At 24.5% G+C, this 21,284-nt stretch overlaps 4 protein-coding genes across 4 annotated transcripts; 2 read left to right on the top strand and 2 right to left on the bottom strand.

Annotated features, from left to right (window-relative positions):
* Window positions 1-10,489: 10,489 nt before the first annotated feature.
* On the top strand, window positions 10,490-11,535 carry OCT59_001507 (uncharacterized protein; the record flags this gene model as incomplete). Its single annotated transcript, XM_066139632.1, has 9 exons — window positions 10,490-10,502; window positions 10,579-10,627; window positions 10,698-10,752; window positions 10,838-10,844; window positions 10,921-10,960; window positions 11,038-11,072; window positions 11,279-11,306; window positions 11,388-11,429; window positions 11,523-11,535. 9 exons carry the CDS (start codon window positions 10,490-10,492, stop codon window positions 11,533-11,535), a joined length of 282 nt encoding a protein of 93 aa, XP_065989023.1.
* Window positions 11,536-15,170: 3,635 nt separating this feature from the next.
* On the bottom strand, window positions 15,171-15,602 carry OCT59_001506 (uncharacterized protein; the record flags this gene model as incomplete). Its single annotated transcript, XM_066139631.1, has 3 exons — window positions 15,171-15,215; window positions 15,343-15,410; window positions 15,509-15,602. 3 exons carry the CDS (start codon window positions 15,600-15,602, stop codon window positions 15,171-15,173), a joined length of 207 nt encoding a protein of 68 aa, XP_065989022.1.
* A 2,068-nt stretch (window positions 15,603-17,670) lies between these two features.
* Window positions 17,671-18,024, bottom strand: OCT59_001505 (uncharacterized protein; the record flags this gene model as incomplete). The annotated part of the gene is made up of 1 exon (XM_066139630.1): window positions 17,671-18,024. One exon carries the CDS (start codon window positions 18,022-18,024, stop codon window positions 17,671-17,673), a length of 354 nt encoding a protein of 117 aa, XP_065989021.1.
* A 2,069-nt stretch (window positions 18,025-20,093) lies between these two features.
* Window positions 20,094-20,731, top strand: OCT59_001504 (uncharacterized protein; the record flags this gene model as incomplete). The annotated part of the gene is made up of 3 exons (XM_066139629.1): window positions 20,094-20,217; window positions 20,566-20,614; window positions 20,689-20,731. The coding sequence occupies 3 exons, from the start codon at window positions 20,094-20,096 to the stop codon at window positions 20,729-20,731; spliced, it is 216 nt and encodes a 71-aa protein (XP_065989020.1).
* Between the last annotated feature and the right edge of the window lie 553 nt (window positions 20,732-21,284).

Genomic DNA, 21,284 nt, shown 5'->3' with positions numbered 1-21,284 from the left:
AAGAATTAGTAATTTTTTTTTTTTTTTTTGATATTTATAATCTAATGCACGAAAATTTTATAAAAAACCTGAAAAAAGTCTTGTTTTTTCCTCTAAATAATTTATAAAATCACAAGTAAGTCAGTCTTGTTAGAAAGTATTTTCGCAGAAATTAGAAAAAGTTTATAAATGCTAATATAAATTAAGTTACATAACTTATCAAATTTTGTGGTTACACGGCCGATCAATATTCGCAACATAGCCACCCAAGTAGATTGATTAATCTAGCTAGAATTTTGAATAGAAATCTTTTAGACGCTTTCTTCGGATCGACCAATGAACCTGTTTTTCTATACTACATTACTTGATGACGTAACACGCACTACGCCACACATAATTCTGGCCGATCACTCAAAGCTTTACGTTAGTAAAAGTAAAAGAAAAAAAACAAATTTCAAAATTTCGTAATAATATAAATTAAATCTCCAAAAAAATTTTTTTTATTTTAAAAAAGTATCAATCCCCTCACCTGTTTTTTTTTTAAGAAGATATATCTCAATTTGTTCATATTAGATTATTTTCTTTGAAAAAGATACCATCCTTAATTTAGTTTGATTTTTTTATTTTAATAAAAAGGAAATATGTGTGTATATATATATATGAAAATAAAAAACGGAATATTTCCCAATTCTGAAACGCCGATATGCATTTGAATTTCCGATAAAGTAACATTTTCACTTGAATTATTAATAAATAGTCGTTTGGGAAAGTAAACCAACGTACTTATTACTTTTTTTGTACAATATTTCATTGTAAATTTTGTAAATCATGAGATTGTCATACTTCACACATGTTTATGCATTTAAATTTAGTTTTATTTAAATTATTAAAATGCATAACATATTTGCTTTTTTATTTGATTCTTATTAATTTATTACTTTTATCAAATTTTACTATCCATAATAAGTTGCATTCAATTTGCATTCGACGATCCTACTGTTCTTTTCGTAAGGTAAGTTTTTTTTACAAGCCAAGAACAAATTTACAGACATCTTTATTACGTCCTGTTGCAAACCGAAAAAGGAAATTCGGAGACATAGTTTTGGCCCAAATTATGAAATCACGTCGCTAACGCTAAGCTGCCTACTTGATCACAGCAGAATAAAAATTCAAGAAATTCAAGTGAAATTTAATTTAAAACGAAAAAAATAATTACTTGAAAAACACACTGCGTCGAAAAATAAATGAATTGATTATAGTACTGCGATAAAAAATTTTCACGACATATATTTAAATATAGATAGATTTAGATTATGATAAAAAGTACTTAGCATACTGGAATAATCTTTCATTTTCAATTCTTTAAATGCAAATCTATTTAGATATAAGATTGTTTAAAAAATTTTATTTTTTTTTACGTTATATTTTTACAACAATCAAATAAAGGTTTGGAACTAGAATGAGTAGAATGAGTAGATCCGTGGTGATGTTTCTGTAAAGATTGTTGATACATTTATAATTTGATACTCAAAAGTGTCATGAAATTCTGTAACGTTTAAGATTAATTTCGGAACTTATCAGTTGAAAACTATTAAGTTTCAGTTGTGATGAACTTATCGCAATGATAGCTGGAGATCATGTATACACCAAGGAATCCTCAAACAAATGCGCAAATCATTCATTGACAATAGAAACAAATTTAACGAAGTTATTCATTACTTGTTAGAAATTTTAAAAATCAAAGAAAAGGGTGTGTTAATAAATATATGTAACATTTTATATTTGTTAATAGGTTCTATGAATTAAATTAATTTATATAATAGAAGAATTCGTTAAATGAACTTTTTTTGATCAATTACGATAATAATCGACAACCATCTATGAGTGAAATATAAGAATTTGTAACCGAAGAGTTGCATTCAACCGCCAATGCAACTTGCTGCAATTGATTATTTCGACGAGTTAAAATTGAAAAGATTGGCAGCCTTAAAGTATTAATAGAATTTGTTCAAGAGTTTTAGAGTATCATGGCAAGGAAAGGATCTGAAAGTACTGTAGTAAAAGAGTTGGATTATTTGATTAATAAAAATTTGACTATTCTTTCACAAAGTGGACAAGTTATTAGTAACAAGTTGACGATGGTAGAAAATTTATAATTTATTTATTTTGTTGTTATAAGAAAGGCCAATAATATTGCAATGAATATTGATAGGACTATGATTCTCATATAGTTCATAAGATTTTATTATTCGGCTAGTAATAAATAATTTTACAGAAATTATGATATCTACACTGAGTAATAAAATCAATTACATAACATATAATGCTATTCTTTAAAAGAATTTTCTTATATTGATATTTTTAAAAGTATTAGATTCTTTAATTGTCAAAGTTTAGATTGTAGATCTCAAATTTTTGATAAAATTTGTCACAGACTTGTCCAAATATATTTTAAACCATTGTTAACATTGTTCGGCACAATGTTTACAATCTTAACTGAAAATAGTATAGTAATTTTACTTTAAATGATGAATTTTACATAATGGTGTTAAAAAAAATAAATAAATAAATAAAAGAGCACCAATGGTTATAAGATGAGCATTGGTTGAAATATATAGTATATATAGTAAAATTGAATCTATTTAACAGATACATTTTAAAATAAAAGTATAAATCTAATTTATAAAATTTTTCTATAGCTATCGCTCGCGCTGTTTTTTCTGTTATAGTAACTACTGAAATATATCGCTTCCCATCTTTACTTAGGTCTAACTGACTGTATCATGTATATAAAACGGTCCTTAAATCAAGAATGATTTGATTTGAAAGAAAGATAGAAAACAAATTTCATTCAATATGTCTAAACTCTTTGCTGCAAAATCTTGATTACAATCAAGTTCATATAATAATTATAATATGGTATTACAAATATTGATACAGACTGTTGAAAGCTGTGTTATGTCCTACATGCGTGTGGCTTGTTTTTATTTATAACCAAGCCGAGAATTGTAATAGCAAATAAGCCCAGTAAGACACGAGAAAAAATTCTGCAGTTTTGGGTAGAATTATATCTATATTAAGTAATGGCGTAATGCTAATAATCACTAATGCTCGCCATTGCGGAATTTTTTTAATCTTTGGCTTTTGTTTTGTTATTATAATGAAAAGCCACATGTACACAGCACAGCCTTCTGAAGCCTGCAGGCTGCAACACAAAACTCTATATCACAAACATATTGAAATATATATTAACTTGAGTTACACTACTTTCATTCTTTTCATTACACAACATTTAATATCCATTCTTTTTTACAAATAAATATAAATTATTTTCTTTTTTTTGAAACAAAATGTGAAAATGCGTACCGGGAAACCGGGAATGATTAAATTGGTGTGATGATCATTACTTGTCACGTGATTTTTTTTTTTATCTGAAAGCTGTCGAACCAGCTCTTTTTTTTATTGATAGAAGATTTAATTTTATATTATTTTTAATAATGAGCTCATAAAACTACATAATCATATATACCTGAACCAATATTACAATTTTCAGAATTAAAATTCATTTTTTTTTTATCATAAATTACTTTAAACTGCAAAAAAATAAATTTTTAATTTTCTTCTTTTTTTTTACATTAATCTTGATAATATTTGAGAATTTTAGAATTTTAAGTGAATTCAATCTACACTTAATTATTAAATTTTTATTACCAAATTTCTAAACCAGAAATAATAAGCATCTGTAATCAATTTTTTAAAGAAATTAAAAAACAATTATGATCAATCAGAATGTAATATTATCTTTAAATATCGTATGTCTTGGTTTTGCCTTTTTATCAGAATGGGGTTGAGCCTGAGATAAGAAAATATAATTCTTAATAACCAACTCTATAAAAAATTTTGTCCGTTATTTCTGTAAAACTCTGTAAAAATGGATCCATTCCCGGAAAATGACTGGTAACTGAAGAAAAATGATTGAATGATATTGATGATAATGCACGAAAGAAACGAGTTAGGTCGGACATATAACCATATACAATGCTTTTGCGATAATTGTTTAAAGAATAGAAAGTTACGAAAAGCTAATTACGAACAATAAAAAATGCAAATACAAGTTTAAATTATAAAAAAATTAACAACTTGTTTATACTGTATATATGTGTTTTTTTTAATAATTTTATTCTCAATAAAGGATAAATTAATATTAACTTTACAATTGTAAAAATGTCAATTCTCAGCCAAATATTTTTGTTGCGCAGCGGGAAGAGACAGTAAAATTCGCAATTAGTGAATATTACTTAAAATGTATAAAAATTTCATATTACACTATATATTTACAACATACAGAAATGTTTTTATTTTGTTCTTCAGTTTAAGAAAACTTTACGCTATTTAGATATGATATTGATATGGAGAGAACATAAATAATAAAAGTAATTCATGCTCATAGTACTATTGAATTTTTCAGCATAAAATTGCTGGAAATCTATATTAGCATAGCGAGTTTTAAATTCTATTACAAATTATTAAAATTATAACAGCTTGAATTGCCAATTTGGCATAATATTTTAGTAGAAATATTTTTTCTATAGTGTAAATTAAAATTCTATAATGCGAATATAATGCGAAGAATCTTTATGAAAACTCAATTAAGGTTAGATAAATTTTGGCTTTTAAATATGATTTTCTTTGAAGATGTTATAGTACATACATTAGTTTTGAGATGTTTATTTTCGGTTAATTGAATTATCAAACTAATTGTTTAATAATATGATCCAAATTAATCTATATACAATCTACTATTTACCTTATAAAAATCTCAATTGTACTGCAATATCTGACGGTATTCCCACAAGTATAAGAAATTTGGCAGACTCATAAAATACATCACGTGTCTACTATATTTTATATTAGTAACAGATATTAAATTTATTGATCAAATATTTGTATTTGAATTAAAGAAAATTATTTTATTATGCACCCATTCAACCCTTGAAATTTAATTTTTACGAACTCAGTCAATGATGTTCTCTTATAATATTGGCTGATTTTCATTACATACTTAAATTTAACATAGCACTAACGAGTAAATTAAATTTGATTGATTAATACAGACGAAATAAAGCCCATAAATGAACTTATTGGCTGTATTGTAAACTTTATCTTGAATAATTTTATTTAATTTGCTCATTTTATTTCTTATGCATATGATAATAAACTATATTATGTTTTATTAAGGATCATAAGCACTTTATTATAAAATATTTTGTGATATTATAATATAGTCTAAATTATAGTGAAAATGCATGATTGAGATTATAATTGAGATTAGATGTTAATCTAACTTCACAAAAAGCGTGATTGACGGAGATAAAATCCCAATCCCACTCACCTAAATCCCATATCTCAAATCCATATCAAATCCATATCAATATTTTTTAGTCCGGAGCGTAGCGAAGGACTCTATATGTTCTAGCCGTGGTGGTACAAAATATCCGTCCGCTTGTTCTTTGAGTCGACGTTTAATTGGTTCTTATATTACACGAAATTATCTCGATCGGTTAATTGAGCATGTGGTTATCTACCTATATACTGATAAGCTCCGGACTACATAACGGTTTAATTTACCGTTTCCCTAGTATTTTTACAAGTATTTTTACATATATTTTTCAAATTTATTCAAATTTATTGAAGCATTAATATTTTAAATATATACAATGTGTTAAATGACTAGATATTACAATGTGTAATGTACATTTTTAATTACAGTTTTTTGTATTCATGATTTTTACCATTAATTTTTATATACTCTATTGATAAATAATATTCAAATAATAATATAAATACTTAATAATACTTAATTTAAATTCAAAGAATGTATTAATAATAATTTTAATTTTGAGAATTATATACTGGATGATAAAACTATATTCTTGTGGTAATAAATAATAGTAATTTAGAAATTGCTGATTTTATTGATTTATCAGCAAATTTGGTAATGATTCTGATAATGGGACAATGAATTGGCATACTCCAATAATAATGGCCGTTTCTCACCAATTTCTACTTATAAAGATTTCATTTTGTCGAATATCGGAGGTATTGAGTGAGCTTTTGAGTAGTAGTCTCCAAAACCCAATCTCAATTTACCACTATTTCAATTATTAATTAATATCTCTATTTTTGAAAGCTTCTATATCTGCTATAACTGCCTAGTCTGTGATTTATTCTTCTTCTTATTCCTAACTGTATTATTTAATGCCATAATACATACATATCCTTTGGCATTATAAGTTGCAGTACATGATTTAACTGCTATATTATTTAATTTTTTAGTGGTTTGGTAGACCAGAGAAGGTATTGTAGGGATATCTGCACCTCCTCTTAGGAATGATACATTATATATATGTATAAGTATAGTTTTGTAGGACATCAACTGAAGGATATTGAGTGAGCTTTCGAGTAGTAGTCTCCAAAACCCAATCTCAATTTACCAGCTATTTCAATTTTTGATTAGAAATAAAATAATCCATAGTGAATGATCTTGGACTTATTTAATATCTACAAATATCAATTACACACGAATGATTAATCAATAGCTTAAAGTATATTTTGTTGAAAAAAGTACATCCATATATATTCATCTGAACTGTTTCATCTGCCCATGATCTCTATTTTATATCTGACCATAACTGCCAAGTTTAATTTACAAAATAAAAAACAAGCAGTCTTGATTATTTAATATTGTGGCAGAATTTGCCACATCTATATAAATTTACTATAGTCAATATAATATCTAGTGACTATATTATAGATAGCTTATTCAATCCAACTATCTCATAGTGTAGCCTTGTAGGACATCAAGGAAATTGAGCAAACTATAGAGTGGTAGTCTCCAAATTCCAATCTCAATTTACTACTAGTATATTGGCTGCTTGTTTTTATCTGCTCCATGATCTCTGTTTTAGAATTGCTTTATATCTGACTATAACTACCAAGTTTAGCCCTGATTATTTAATATTGTGGTAGAATTTGCCCATTTATATAAATTTACTATAGTCAATACATTGTTAATTGTTGTATTGAAGTCTATAAATATATAATATTTAGTGTTTTTCAAAATAGCTTATTCAATCCAACTATTCCAAAAGCTCAATGTAGTATTATCCTATAATATATTTTAGAGAACTATACTAAATGCAGTTGTTGTAGAAAACTTATTTGATTTTTAATAATATATAATATATCTATATATGTAATAACAACTATAATAACTGTGATAGTTGCTAATGTATCCTGTATAGATATCTAACTATTTAGCAAATTATTATAATAATTTGTTGAATAACTTGCATACTAAATTAAAAGTCTAAAGTATTATTATAAATATAATTGTGTTATTATGTGTAATGATATGATAAATTATTTTGCAAGACGAAAATCCTCAATTTATCTAATCTTTTTTAAATATTTCAAACATTATACAATTTGAGCAATGTAGATAAAATTGTTTTTGACTGTTGCCACTTATTATGAGTAACATTCAAGGTGTATTAATCTTTATGTATTAGTCAATAGAAGTTATGTTCTCCATATCAACATTAATAATATGTGGATCTTTAGTGGAATAAACTGTGTTGGTATAATTAGTATTGTTAATATTGTAAATACTATCAGAACTGCTGATATTCAATAATATAATTTATTTTCTAATTTTAATAATGAAATGAAAAACCCCTAGTGCTATAACTTTCCAGTCATCTATCACTATCATGGAATCACCATTGAACAATGTTGACCTTGTACAGTAAATAAATGCGGTTTATAGTACTATATGTTGTATTATTTAAGTTGTTGAAAGTGTTTAAAGAAATATTATGTATTTCTTTAATCTCTTGTATTAATAAATTTATGTCTGTTGTGTCTACTTTCTTTTTCTTGTCCATTTTTTTCAAAAAAAAAGAAAAAAATAACGCGAATTGGGTCAGTCCTATATGTATTAAAATATTTTTTTTAATAAAATTTCTATATTTATTATAAGCTGTTTCATTCATATAAAAATGCAGTGGGATACTAAACTTTTAACTATCTTTTAACTATTTGTAATATAGTCATATTATATTAGTTGGCAATTTTGATTTTTCCAGTAATTTTGTAACTTTTTGTCTAAGTTATAAAACATTAAAGGAAGGGAAAAATAAGGAAAGAGAAATAAGTTGTAAAACAGTTATATGTAATAAAAAACAAAGTCCATGTTGACATTGCATTTAAAAGAAATTCTTTATCTATCTTTTAAAATGCTTTGTTTATTCACCCTTTAAATTTGTTTATTTATTCCTTTAAATTTATTCCTTTAAATTTGTTTATTTACCCTTTAAATTTATCCCTTTAAATTTGTTTATTTACCCTTTAAAATGCTTGTTACAGAAGGCTGTGAAAAACTTGGCAAAGTCATGGCAAAGTCACATTAAAGCCACATTAGCATCAGATGGTAAAACTTTTCACATTCCTTCTATTCCTTCTAATATATTTAAAATTTTAAAAAATAGTATGAGTACACCAATATTATTAAGAATGCTATTACAACATTAATTGTGAAACAGTTGTATTTATATGTAAAATGCTTTGTTATAGAAGGCTGTGTCATAAGAAAAAAAACTTGGCAAAGTCATGGCAAAGCCATATTAAAGTCACATTAGCGTCAAAGATGGTAAAACTTTTCACATTCCTTCTATTCCTTCTAATATATTTTAAATTTTAAAAAATAGTATGAGTACACCAATATTAAGAATGCTATTACAACATTAATTGTGAAACAGTTGTATTTATATGTAAAATGCTTTGTTATAGAAGGCTGTGTCATAAGAAAAAAAACTTGGCAAAGTCATGGCAAAGCCATATTAAAGTCACATTAGCATCAAAGATGGTAAAACTTTTCACATCCCTTCTAATCTTTTTAATATATTTTAAATTTTAGCAGTATGAGTACAACAATATTAAGAATACTAGTACAACATTAATTGTGAAACAGTTATATTTATATGTAAATGCTTTGTTACAGAAGGCTGTGTCATAAGAAAAAAAAACTTGGCAAAGTTATGGCAAAGTCATATTAAAGCCACATTAGTATTAGAGATGGTAAAATTTTTTACATTCCTTCTATTTCTTCTAATATATTTTAAATTTTTAAATTTAATAGTATGAGTACACTGATGTTAAGAATGCTAGTACAACATTAATTGTGAAACAGTTGTAAAATGCTTTGTTACAGAAGGCTGTGTCATAAGAAAAAAAAAACTTGGCAAAGTCATGGCAAAGTCATATTAAAGCCACATTAGTATCAGAGATGGTAAAACTTTTCACATTCCTTCTATTCCTTCTAATATATTTTAAATTATAAAATTTAATAGTATGAGTATACCAATGTTAAGAATACTAGTATAACATTAATTGTGAAACAGTCGTATTTATATGTAAAATGCTAGAGTTTCGAATTGGTCAGGTCAGGCCAGGTTAATTGATAAACCTGACCTGAAATTTTTTTTCAGGTCAGGTCAGGTCAGGTTATATCAGATTATCTGTTTGACCTGACCTGAACTGAAACCTGAAAATTTTCAGGATTTTTATTAAATTATCAAAAAAAAAATGGTGCAAACCATTTTTTTTCGAAATATTGCGATTCACTTTTTATATTAAAATCATATAAAAAGGTGAATCGCAATACCGCAACTAACTTTTTTTATATTGATTTTATATAATAAAAGTGAGTTGCGATATTGGGATTCACTTTTTATATTGATTTTATATAATAAAAGTGAATTCCGATACCGCAATTCACTTTTTATATATAGAATTAATATAAAAAAGTGAATTCTGATGCCGCAATTCACTTTTTATATATAGAATTAATATAAAAAGTGAATTCTGATACCGCGATTCACTTTTTATATATAGAATTAATATAAAAAAGTGAATTCTGATACCGCGATTCACTTTTATTATATAAAATCAATATAAAAAAGTGAATCCCAATATCGCAACTCACTTTTATTATATAAAATCAATATAAAAAAGTGAATCCCATTATCGCAACTCACTTTTATTATATAAAATCAATATAAAAAAGTGAATCCCACTCAATATCGCAACTCACTTTTCTTTACTAAAAATGGCTATTTTTTTGAAATACTTTTATAATATTCTCATTATACTTTTGTAATACTGACATTATTTTGTAATGGTTGAAATTGTTTTTATGTATTTTGCAATTAATTACAAATAACTGTGGTTGCGAGCCGCAGTTAAGCTTTTTTTAACTTTTTTTCTTTCTTTCCCACACTTCTCATCCTTTCCCATTTCCCTATTTCCTTTTCTCTCGTTCTTTCCCTCTCCCTTTCCTTTGTTCTCTCTTTCCCTTCCTTTGTTCTCTTTCCCTTCCTTTCCCTTCTTTCTGTACATTCTGTTAAAACAAATTGATCTTTTTTCTAGATAGTTCTACTGGTTTTCCTGGATGCGACATTTTGGTAAGTAATTAATTTTTTTGTTTCATTTTTTTATTTTAAAAACAATTTTTTAAAAATTCATTTTTTCTTTTTCTAGATGGCAGGATTGCATTGAAATTAGATAGGAAAGGGGAGGCCAGGAGAGTGTATTTTTTCATATTTTATTAATGAAATGTTTATTTTATTAACGTTCCGAGTTTTCTTTTTTTTGGATAGTTTTCTGGATTTCTTTGAACAGGGAGTTTCTTCAGCTTTTTGGCTCAGGATTTCAGTAAGATAATTTTTTTTATTAATTTTTTTTATTTTTAATGAACCTTACTAAAAGTTTGTTTCTTTTTCTTTTTTTGGTCTTTCAGGTCAGACGTTAGTAAGACATTTTTTTTAAAAATATTTTTATTTTAATGAAATGGCTACTAACATTTCATTTTTTCTTTTATAGATAATCAGTTCTTTAAAGTATTTGGATGCATGGAATTTCAGTGAGAGGAGTTTTTAATTTTTATAAATAATTTTTTTCAACAAAACTTCTAACATTTTGGTTTTCTTCTTTTTGTAGGCTCTGGTCCTCAAATGTGATGCATGGAAAACTTGGTAAAGGGGAGGTTTACTTTCATTAATTCTTTAACAAAATGATCACTAACATTTCATTTATTCTCTTTTGTAAACTTCAGGACATATAACATGTGGAGTATAGGAAATAGTAAGTTTCATAACAGATGTAGCAAAACTTCAAGTTTTTAATAATTTAATTAGAAATGTTTATTAATATTTTATATATTATTTTTGTAGAGTTTCAGTCTTTTGGTTGATTAGGAAAGATAAAAGGTAAGTTTTATGAAGCATTTTTTTTATAATCTTATTTAATTAGAAACGCTAACTTTAATAGTATTTCCTTTCTTTTGTAAGTTCAGAAATATTTGGTATTGAATATATATGGGTCCTAAAATGGTAAGTTTTGTATGTTTTGTTATAAAACTTCCATTTTTTTGTTTTTTTTCTTTAAGAAACATTTTAACTGAACGTTTCTCTTTTTTTTTGTAGGTTTAGTTCCTGAAAATTCAGAAATTCAAAAATTCAGACGATATTTACTTTATAATACTAATTTGAATCAATGGGAATATCAGAATAATGCTAGTAGAACCATTCCAGATCTTTGAGTCTTTGGTATGTAGTATTTGCAGGATTTTCAATTTTTTACTGACAAACAAGAAATTTACTATAAAAAAGCTCAGCCAGGTCTTCAGACGTGTAAATTTTAGTATTCATTTTTTTCTTTCATTTATTTATTTCATTTATTTATTTATTTTAATGGACTGTAACTAATAGTTTATTTTTTTATTTTTTTTTAGGTTGTTACTTTACTAAAAATGGCCAATTGAAATGATTTTGTAATAATTTTAAAATACTACAAAAATACATTTAATACATCAAAATGTTTTTATTATATTTTTGTTATTATTTTGTAATTATATTGTATCTAAGTCTATAAAAATAACTCACAATAATTTTTTTTTTTTTTAAATGTTGAATCATGTACCATTTTATTAGAATATATTTGGACTACATAATAATCACAAATATTCTTCACAATAATTTTTTAATATTTTTGTTATTATTTTATTATTATAATATAATTAACTTTGATATTATTTTAATATTTTAATCTCAAAAATACCTCAAATATATCTTGATATATTTTAAAAATTTTACAAAATAATTGCACAATTGTTTTAAAAGCCATTGTATCTAGGTCTATAAAAATATTTCAAAAAATTGGCTATTTTTAGTAAAGTAGCTCTTCGGATTTTTTAAATATCTTTAGATATTTTTGGACGCGTAAGTTTCATTCAGATTTCTTAATTTATGCATTTCAACAAAAGTTCTAACAGATAAGTGATGGTAAGTTTCGAAGTTTAACTTCAAAATCTGTAACTTTTTTAATCAAAGGAACAGTTTACTGATTATTTCTTTAATATTTGTAGGTTTCATGTTTTGGAGTGGTAAATAGTATAGTCATTAAAAGGCAAGTTTCAAAATTACTAATTCTACTTTAAAACTTGTTTTTTTTATAAGAAATAATCTATTAACTATAATATTTTATTATACTGAATATATAATATAATAATGTAACAATTGTATAATTAATTAAAAAACTATTACAAATATCCATTATAAAATTATATAAATGTATTTTGAAATAAATTACAATTGTATTATAAATTCATTAAAAAAAATTGTAAAACTATTACAAACTAATTACAAAACCATTGTAATTTTTTGACATTATTTTGATATGAAATTATAAGCCTAGATAACATGGTTTTAATGGTTAACACAATGCATTAAAATCATATAAAAATAGTATTATAGTTATATCAAAAACAACGAAAAGAATCTGTTCTTAAGTGGATGTTGCTTACCAATCAACCTTTTGCTATCATTACAAATCCAGTATATAAAGAAAAAATGGCCCAATTTAATCCTTCATTTGTAGTACCTGATGAACAAAAAATTAAAACAATAATAATTAAAAGCTATTAATATAATTATGAAAATTTAAAAAATATTTAAAAGAAACTGCTATAACTGTATCTCTCATTACAGATTTTTAGTTTAGTAGGGCTAAGTATGGTTACTTTAGTATTACTGCTGCATAGATTACGCCTGATTTTAACATTAAAGATATAATATTAGAAATAAAATATGCTCCATTTTAATGCTGTTGCTAAATTACTTTGCAAATATACTATATTAAATTGGAATCTTAGTGGATGTGTAACAGTAATTATTACTGATAATGGTTCAAATATGAAGGCAGCATTTCCTATTTTGATCCAAAAAGACTAGTAATGTGAAGCTATTAAAAGACTTCCGTATATTGCATATATACTTCAATTAACAATTAGAAAAGGACTAGCACCTGTAGAAATTTTAGCTGCACGTTGTAACCACCAAGTACTAAACATGAACAGATTAATTTTGAATTGACATGATTAGATAGTCACGTGATAGGGATAAATAATTAACCGAGAGCATCAACATTTGGGAAAAGGAATGATCTATATGATGTAATGTTTATTAAATTATTAATGAAAATCAGATAGATTAATTAGGAAGTTAATTGATTATGATATAACAATCAGTTTATTGAGTTCATCAATAGGAATAAAATAACAAGTTTATCAAGTTCATCAATAGGAATAATTAGGAGGAGTAATTATAAGCCACAAAAAATAGATTATAAGTTGTGAACAATTGATAATTATTAGATTATTTCTTTACAAGATTATTTCTTAAAAAGATTATTATTACGATAGAATATTTCTTTATGATGTAATATTTATTGAAAGAAAACAGATTAGAAAGATGAAAGAAACAAGAAATAAGAAAGATGAAAGAAAGAACAGGTTATTTTAAGGTACTTTTATAATTTTAGGATAGTAAAAATTAAATTTCAAAATGTATAAATATAGGTGGAATTCAATATGGATTCCACAGTTCAGAGTAACTCAATAAAATATTAATTATTAAAAATATGTTAAATATACTTATGGTTCGCCTAAGTTTTAATTAATATTTAAAATGAATAATAAGTTAATGAAAAAGTACATTATTTGATATATATAAAATGCATGAACATAATAGTTCAGTTAGTCAAAATGTACATTATCATATAATGGATTTTATGAATTTAATGTCATAAAGAGAACTATCATATTTTAAAAGAAGAACATGGAAGAATTATCGTGGTGAGAGCTATCACAGTTTGAAAGTTAAGTAGAAATAAAATCTAAACCAAGCAAGAATATATTAACGTTTCATTAAGGTAAAAGATAATAGGGCGATTCCTTTTTGTTTACTATCAGGTGGCAGATGATAGTGACAGCATGTAAAACAAATAATCAATTTTTTTAAACACAAAAACAGATAGAAAGGTTAAAAAATGTGTAGTGTAAATTAGGGTATGAGGATATAATGCAATGCGTTATATACAAGATATACAGACGTGATAGAATTCTTCATACTATGCCTGGGATAGACTATTTTACCTTAAGAATGCAATTATTCAACTCCAAGTTGATCTTTATATAAGTACAAATAGAGAGGACAAAAAAGATAGTAATAAACTAAAAAAATTATGTTATCCAATGAAGAATGGAACTTATTAGACCAATTGGTTGATATTTTAATTCCATTTGAGAAGGCAACATGTTATTTTTCTGGAAATACATATGTAACACTTAGTAAAATGATATTAACTATTAAGGAGCTCATTTTTAATTTAGCAACTAGTTCAGTGGATTTTCCATTTAATGATAATGATTACAATAATGAAAATATCCATCATATGGGCTGATTCTTGAAATTTAATTTTTTTACATAAAAATAATTTTATTAAAACAAATATAAATTATCATTTATATAAGAATAATAAATTTATACTGGATAATGCAAAAAAAACTAATTAATTATATAATTTTTAATTTTTTTTTAATCATTAAATTTAAAAAATCAAATATAACTCTCATAACAAAATTATTGATAATTCTTTGTAGAAATAAGCTATATAAATTTATCTAATGAATCTAAAATCAAGTGAATTGAATTACTAGTTGTTCAGTAATTACGTTCAGTATATTTATTGAATTTTATTTAAATTTGATCATTAATTACTTCATATGTAGTGATTCAATTTGAATGATCTTTGCTCTCTAAGGTGATGCCAACTTTTATCTTTAAAATAAATTTAAAATAATTCGTTTAATATATGTAGATGTTCAGGAATCATCAATTATATTATTAATATATATAAAATTTTATAAGTTTGATAAAATCTGATATAAAAAAATTTATTAAATACCTGTATATAAGCTACATGAATGAAATTATATTCATTTGAAAGAGAAAATTGAGGTCTATCTAATAAGCCTAAAATTGAATGAATTGAATCACTGGATTGTGAATAATTACGTCCAATATATTTATTTTTTATTTTTAAATTTGATTTGACTTTGATCGTTAATTACGTCTCATCCAGTGATCCAATTTTCCTGATCTTTGATTCTTACGATAGAGCAAATTCTCAGCTCTCAAATGAATGTAAAATGATGATGTTAGCATATCTCTGGAAATAATAATGCACGATTTTGTCACCTACATAAAGTCCGATCTGAAAATTTTATTTCTTACCAAAAAATGCTTTCATAAGAGAATCCCAAATTCTTTTACTTTATTTAAAAGATTTTATTTGCCATTTAAGGATTTTAGTAGAATAAATCTAATAAAATAATTTTAAAAGATAAAAAACAAATATATAATTAATTATTTTGAAAAACATATGGGCTGATTTGTCTACTCTGCATTAAAAAGAGTTATTGAATTGATTTGCACAATTTTCGTTACTCAAAATTGTTTTGTAATACCAAAAAATCATCTGATTGATGATCACTTGACTAAATAATAAGTTGAACAAAAATTTACATTTGCGAAACTTAAATTATTAAATGTAAAAGAGGTGTGAAAAACCCCATTTCACTAATAAAAAACCCATTTCTCATATATATGGAATTTTTAACATATATTAATAAAAAGTAAGTATATTTTAATAAAATATAAAGTAAAATAAAAATTTATATAGTCTTAGTAGCTATAAATGTTTATAAAAGTATAATAAAAATATCATATAAAAGATGGTATCATAATAGATATTTTCAAACAATAAAAATAATTATTTTATGTCAGAATTTGTATTACCATCTTTAGACGCAAATATATCAAGATTCACTGATCCGTTTTCTATAATTTTAGGTTCGTTGGAAAGCCCTTGTTCTGGACTTTATAGGCGAAAAAAGAGCTCGCCGATTGAATCATTAGATCCAGAGATATTTACGTTTAAAGTTGAGGTACGAACTTTTAACATGTTTAAATGCAAATATCTTGGGATCCACTGATCCGTTTTTTATAAATTTAGGCTCTTCGGAAAGCCCTTGATCTGGTCTATATGAGCGAAAAAAGAGCTTGCCGATTGGATCATTAGATCTGGAGATATTTACGTTTAAAGTTGAGATACAAATTTTTAATATATATAGTAAGTGCTAAGAATTATATTAATTTAAATGAAATATTTACCAACTTATAGTATAATAACATTAAATAAAAGTTTTTTAATACTCACCCCCAATTTACTGTATATTATATAGTATTTTGTATAATAAAAATGTAATAAAATCAATATTTTAATTAAAGGTACCTATATGAAAAAGAATATCTTATTATTTATTTTACAACTATTTTACATTATAATTATTTTTTATTTGCATGTATTTTTTACAAAGAAAAAACAATAAATTAAAGCTGAAAAAATATGTCTTTTCTATGTATATAAAATATTAAATTTTTTCTTTTACTTACCACTTAAAAACAACTGCTATATATGCTTATAAACTTTTTTGTCACATTTAATAAAAGTGAATAGAAAAATGATGGAAAAGTGATGGGTAATAATGGGGAAAAAGAAGTGGTTATTGATTAAAAAATTTTTTATTTTTTATTAAATCTGATTTACATAAATATGTAACACATATTTAATTTAGATTTGAGTAATGTTGATTTTTCTAAAATATTAAATTTTTATAAAAATTTTAATTTAAACTAATTCTGAAAATCAGCACATATGCAATATTTGAAGAAAATGAAATAGAAAAATGATTGAATCTATTAAAAATTTTCAGTTTTTCAATATAAAATAATGATAAAATTTCATTTATCATAGAAAACAAGAATGAAATAATGTTACTATATATACTTATTTTTAAATCATTAATTTATTTTTAACTAAATAAACCTACAAAATATCCATTATTTTTAACTAATTTATTTTTGTCCAATTATATTTCAATATTAGATTTCTATTGATTTAATTGTAAAAAAAGATTTTTTAATATTAATAATATTAATTTTTTTTTTTTTTTTAAAACTTTATTATAGATGCGATCATGTCTTATTATAATCACGCTTACTTACATATATAAACTTACAAACATAAGATAAACAAATACATATAAGAATTAAGCATTATGAAACAAGACTACTTTTCATAAAGAACAAGTCGACCTGTCATCTAAATGATCACATCATTGTTAAAAACCATGATGCGACCTCAAATTCAAAAGTAACTGTCATGATCTACCTAAAAATTTGCCCAATGACCACCACGATGGAATGCCAAATCATTCCATTTGTTCCAATTACTTTCTAATATATAACAGTCAACATCTTTGACATCTATTTCAGTGCTTTTACTATGTGACTTAGCTTTTTTAACTTTACTGCTAATACCGCACCTTATTTCTTCCTTTATTTGTAATTCGTTCCTTGATTCCCAAATAAGCACTTTGAATTCTAATAAAACTCGCCCAGTTATTTGCTTTAGCACCTTATATAACAATTTTTCTTCAGTTATTTTAAAGCACCTTAAAAATTCTATTAACTGACAACTGACTTGATTTTTCATTAAAAATGTAAAATCATATGAGCATCCCATTAATTTTATTTTTTAATTCTTGTGTATCTATATCATCTTTTGAATACTCCTGTATAATTTTAACTAAAAAGATTTTTAATCCTTTAATTATATCTTGCACAACATTTTGAATCTTACTACATTTCCAAAAATGATCAAAAGTTTCTTCTTCTATTTTACAAAAATTACATTTCCAATCTTTATCATATAGATCTGGTTTACGCTTTTTTAAATTAGCACAAGTTGGTAATTCATTACAACAAATTTTAATTCTAAATGATTGTAAATAATGATTCTCAAACAATGTATCATATTGATTTATATTATTTAACTTTATTTAACTTTAAAGATATTTTCCAATCTATCAGCCTTAATAAATCTGATTGTCTATAAACTTTATTACGGTATAGCATTAGAAATTCTTCTATAAATTGAGCGTCCTTGATTCCCTTTATCATAAGAATGGGGTTACGTTCTATAGGCATATCTCTCCAACAAATCGTACCATTGTGTAATAACAATTTATCCTCTATTATTAATACATTTTTCTCAGCACCAGATTTAGCGAGCTTATCTGCTTCCTTATTATAGTCACAATCACCATGCGCTTTAACTTTAGTTATCTTTACATTGAGACTATAGATCCTAATTATCTTGAATAAACATAACCATAAAACCTTATAATTAACTTTTGATTTTTCTATATCTTTAATCGTCAAAAATTTTAAATCAATATTAATAATATTAATTATTCTTATATTTAATAAATAGTTTATTTAACAATTAAAAACTACTAAAATAGTTAACCTTTACGATACAATTATATAAATAAAATAAAAAGGTAATTTTTTTAATAAATCTGAATTGTATTTGAAAATAGGTTGCATTTAACTCACAATTACTTCACTGACAATCATTTTACTCACTGAAAAATGTTTTACCTATAGGATTATTTCACCAACAAACATTTCACTGACATATATATAAAATTAAATATAAAAATTTTATAAATATTTTATATAATTATATCTTTACATAAAATAGGAAAATTTTATTGTTAGTAACATATATTTTTTTATTACATTTAATAAAGAAAATAGCACATACTTTTAATAAATGTATTAATGTTTTGTTGTGATCAAAAACTAATAAGTTTATATATATATATATTTGCGCATTTCTTATGAAATTTATAATAACATATATAAAAAAATAAAAAAAATACAATAGATATATATAACTATATGTTATTCTATGATTTCTATCTATTAACCCGTCTAAAATGGAAATAAATATCAATATTTATTAGATTTAAACTAAATATCTAAAAAAGTTTTTTTTATAATAAAATATCTCATATTCAATAAATATTTTTTATGTTGATGAAATGATTGTTGGTGAAACGTTTGTCAGTGAAATAACCTTGTTGGTGAAATATTTGTCTATAAAATATTTGTTAATAAATGATTGTCAGTGAAATGAATCAGACCTTTGAAAATTCACTTAAATTTATATGTTTTAATGTTGTTTTTTATTATATAATATTATAAAATATTTTTTATTTTAATTTAAAGGCTTATATTGCTCATTATATTTGACAAATTTTTTCACATTATTTTTTATTTTTAATGGGAAAAAAAACACCAAATTCTAGTTAAGTTTTAATTTAAAAAACAAAAGCATTTGGAAATTTTTTTAATAAATACTTAGAGGCCAACAAGAAGTTTTATTTTTCATATTTAGTTTGAGGATTATTTTGTGCAAAAATGTGGCATTACATTTAACCTAAGTTTTCAATTTTAACCGATTTTAGGCCGGAATTACGAATTTGGCCAAAATTAAGAAAAATTTGGCCGGAATTATAATTCAAAGATCATTAATTTTAACCAATTTTAATCTACATATATACTATATGTTCAATAATTAAGTTGCACTTTAATTTATAATATATCGATCATAGTAAAAAAATATTTTACATACAGTAGTATTATAATAATAATAATTATTATTAATATAATTAATATAATAAATTTTACAATAAAAAATAATTTTGCAGTGAAAAAAAAAGGTTAAATTAATTGGGATTTGGGATGGGATATGGGATATGGGATATGGGATATGGGATATGGGATATGGGATTGGAATGGGATTTGGGATTTGGGATGGGATGGGATGGGATGGGATGGGATGGGATGGGATTGGGATGGGCGGCAAGTATAATTAATGTCGATCACGTGATACACATGATATCAAATTTTTAAAATTTTTTCTTTTTTAAAAAAAAAAATTTTTTAATTAGTTGTATTTGTACGTATTGACGTTTTGTACATACAACATCTGTTTAACCTTATGAAAAACTCCTCCTCTGTAAACAGTAGAGGCCCATTAGTGCTCCCTCCGCCTATTTATAGTGACAAAAAGAGGAGTCTTCAGTAATAAGGCTTAGTGTAATTATAACGTTATTATTAATTGCAAAATTCATTGTTATTTGTTACAATATATTTATAAATAATAATTGTGTGATATATATATTTAAACAAAATTTTATAAAAAAATTTCAAGACTCATTGGAAAATGTACAAGAATTATATATTTTACAATTGATTGCAAAGTATGTTAATTTAATATTTTAAGTATGTCTTTTTATTCTTTAAAGAAATCTAATTGGTTTTTTTTTTTATACAGAATGTTGGGTGAAAATCTGATTAGATTTGCGACATGGTGTTAAAAGTTTGGAGTTTGCCAACTTCGATCTCAAAATTTTTCTTTGATAATTCTGGTTCACCAAAATTTTTACTAAATGATCGTTTTACGAAATTATAACGAGGGGATATTTATTTCTTGGATATTATGAAGAATTTCTTAGTTGGAGAGAAATTGTTGATCTCTTGGTGTCAATTTCTATAAGCTTAGTCTCATTCATGGTCAGAAGTAATATAACTGAACATGGTGGAGTCAGAGGATTTGATACCAGTTTATATGGACCAAGTCAATTTAATTTATTCCCATCGACACCTTTGGTGAAAGATGAAATTAAAATGATCTCCTTCGCCAAGTCAATTTAACTTCCTCCTTCGCCAAGTTACCTTCGCCAAATCAAATAAAATTATTTCCGTCAACAACTCATCCTCTCCCATCATCTCTTTTATCTCTCCTTTCTCCTGAAATGATATCAAGTCTAGATTTCACTTGTATCTAAATATTATAAACCTGAATATACTAAGAAGTTAATTTAAAAGAAATTAACTTACTCCAACTCACTTTACCTTACTCCCTTCGCC

Source organism: Rhizophagus irregularis, chromosome 1 (genome assembly GCF_026210795.1).
Source record: "Rhizophagus irregularis chromosome 1, complete sequence".
NCBI classification, from domain to species: Eukaryota; Fungi; Glomeromycota; class Glomeromycetes; order Glomerales; family Glomeraceae; genus Rhizophagus; species Rhizophagus irregularis.
Note: the sequence above shows the minus strand (reverse complement) of the source record. Positions and strands in the feature narration are given on the sequence as shown.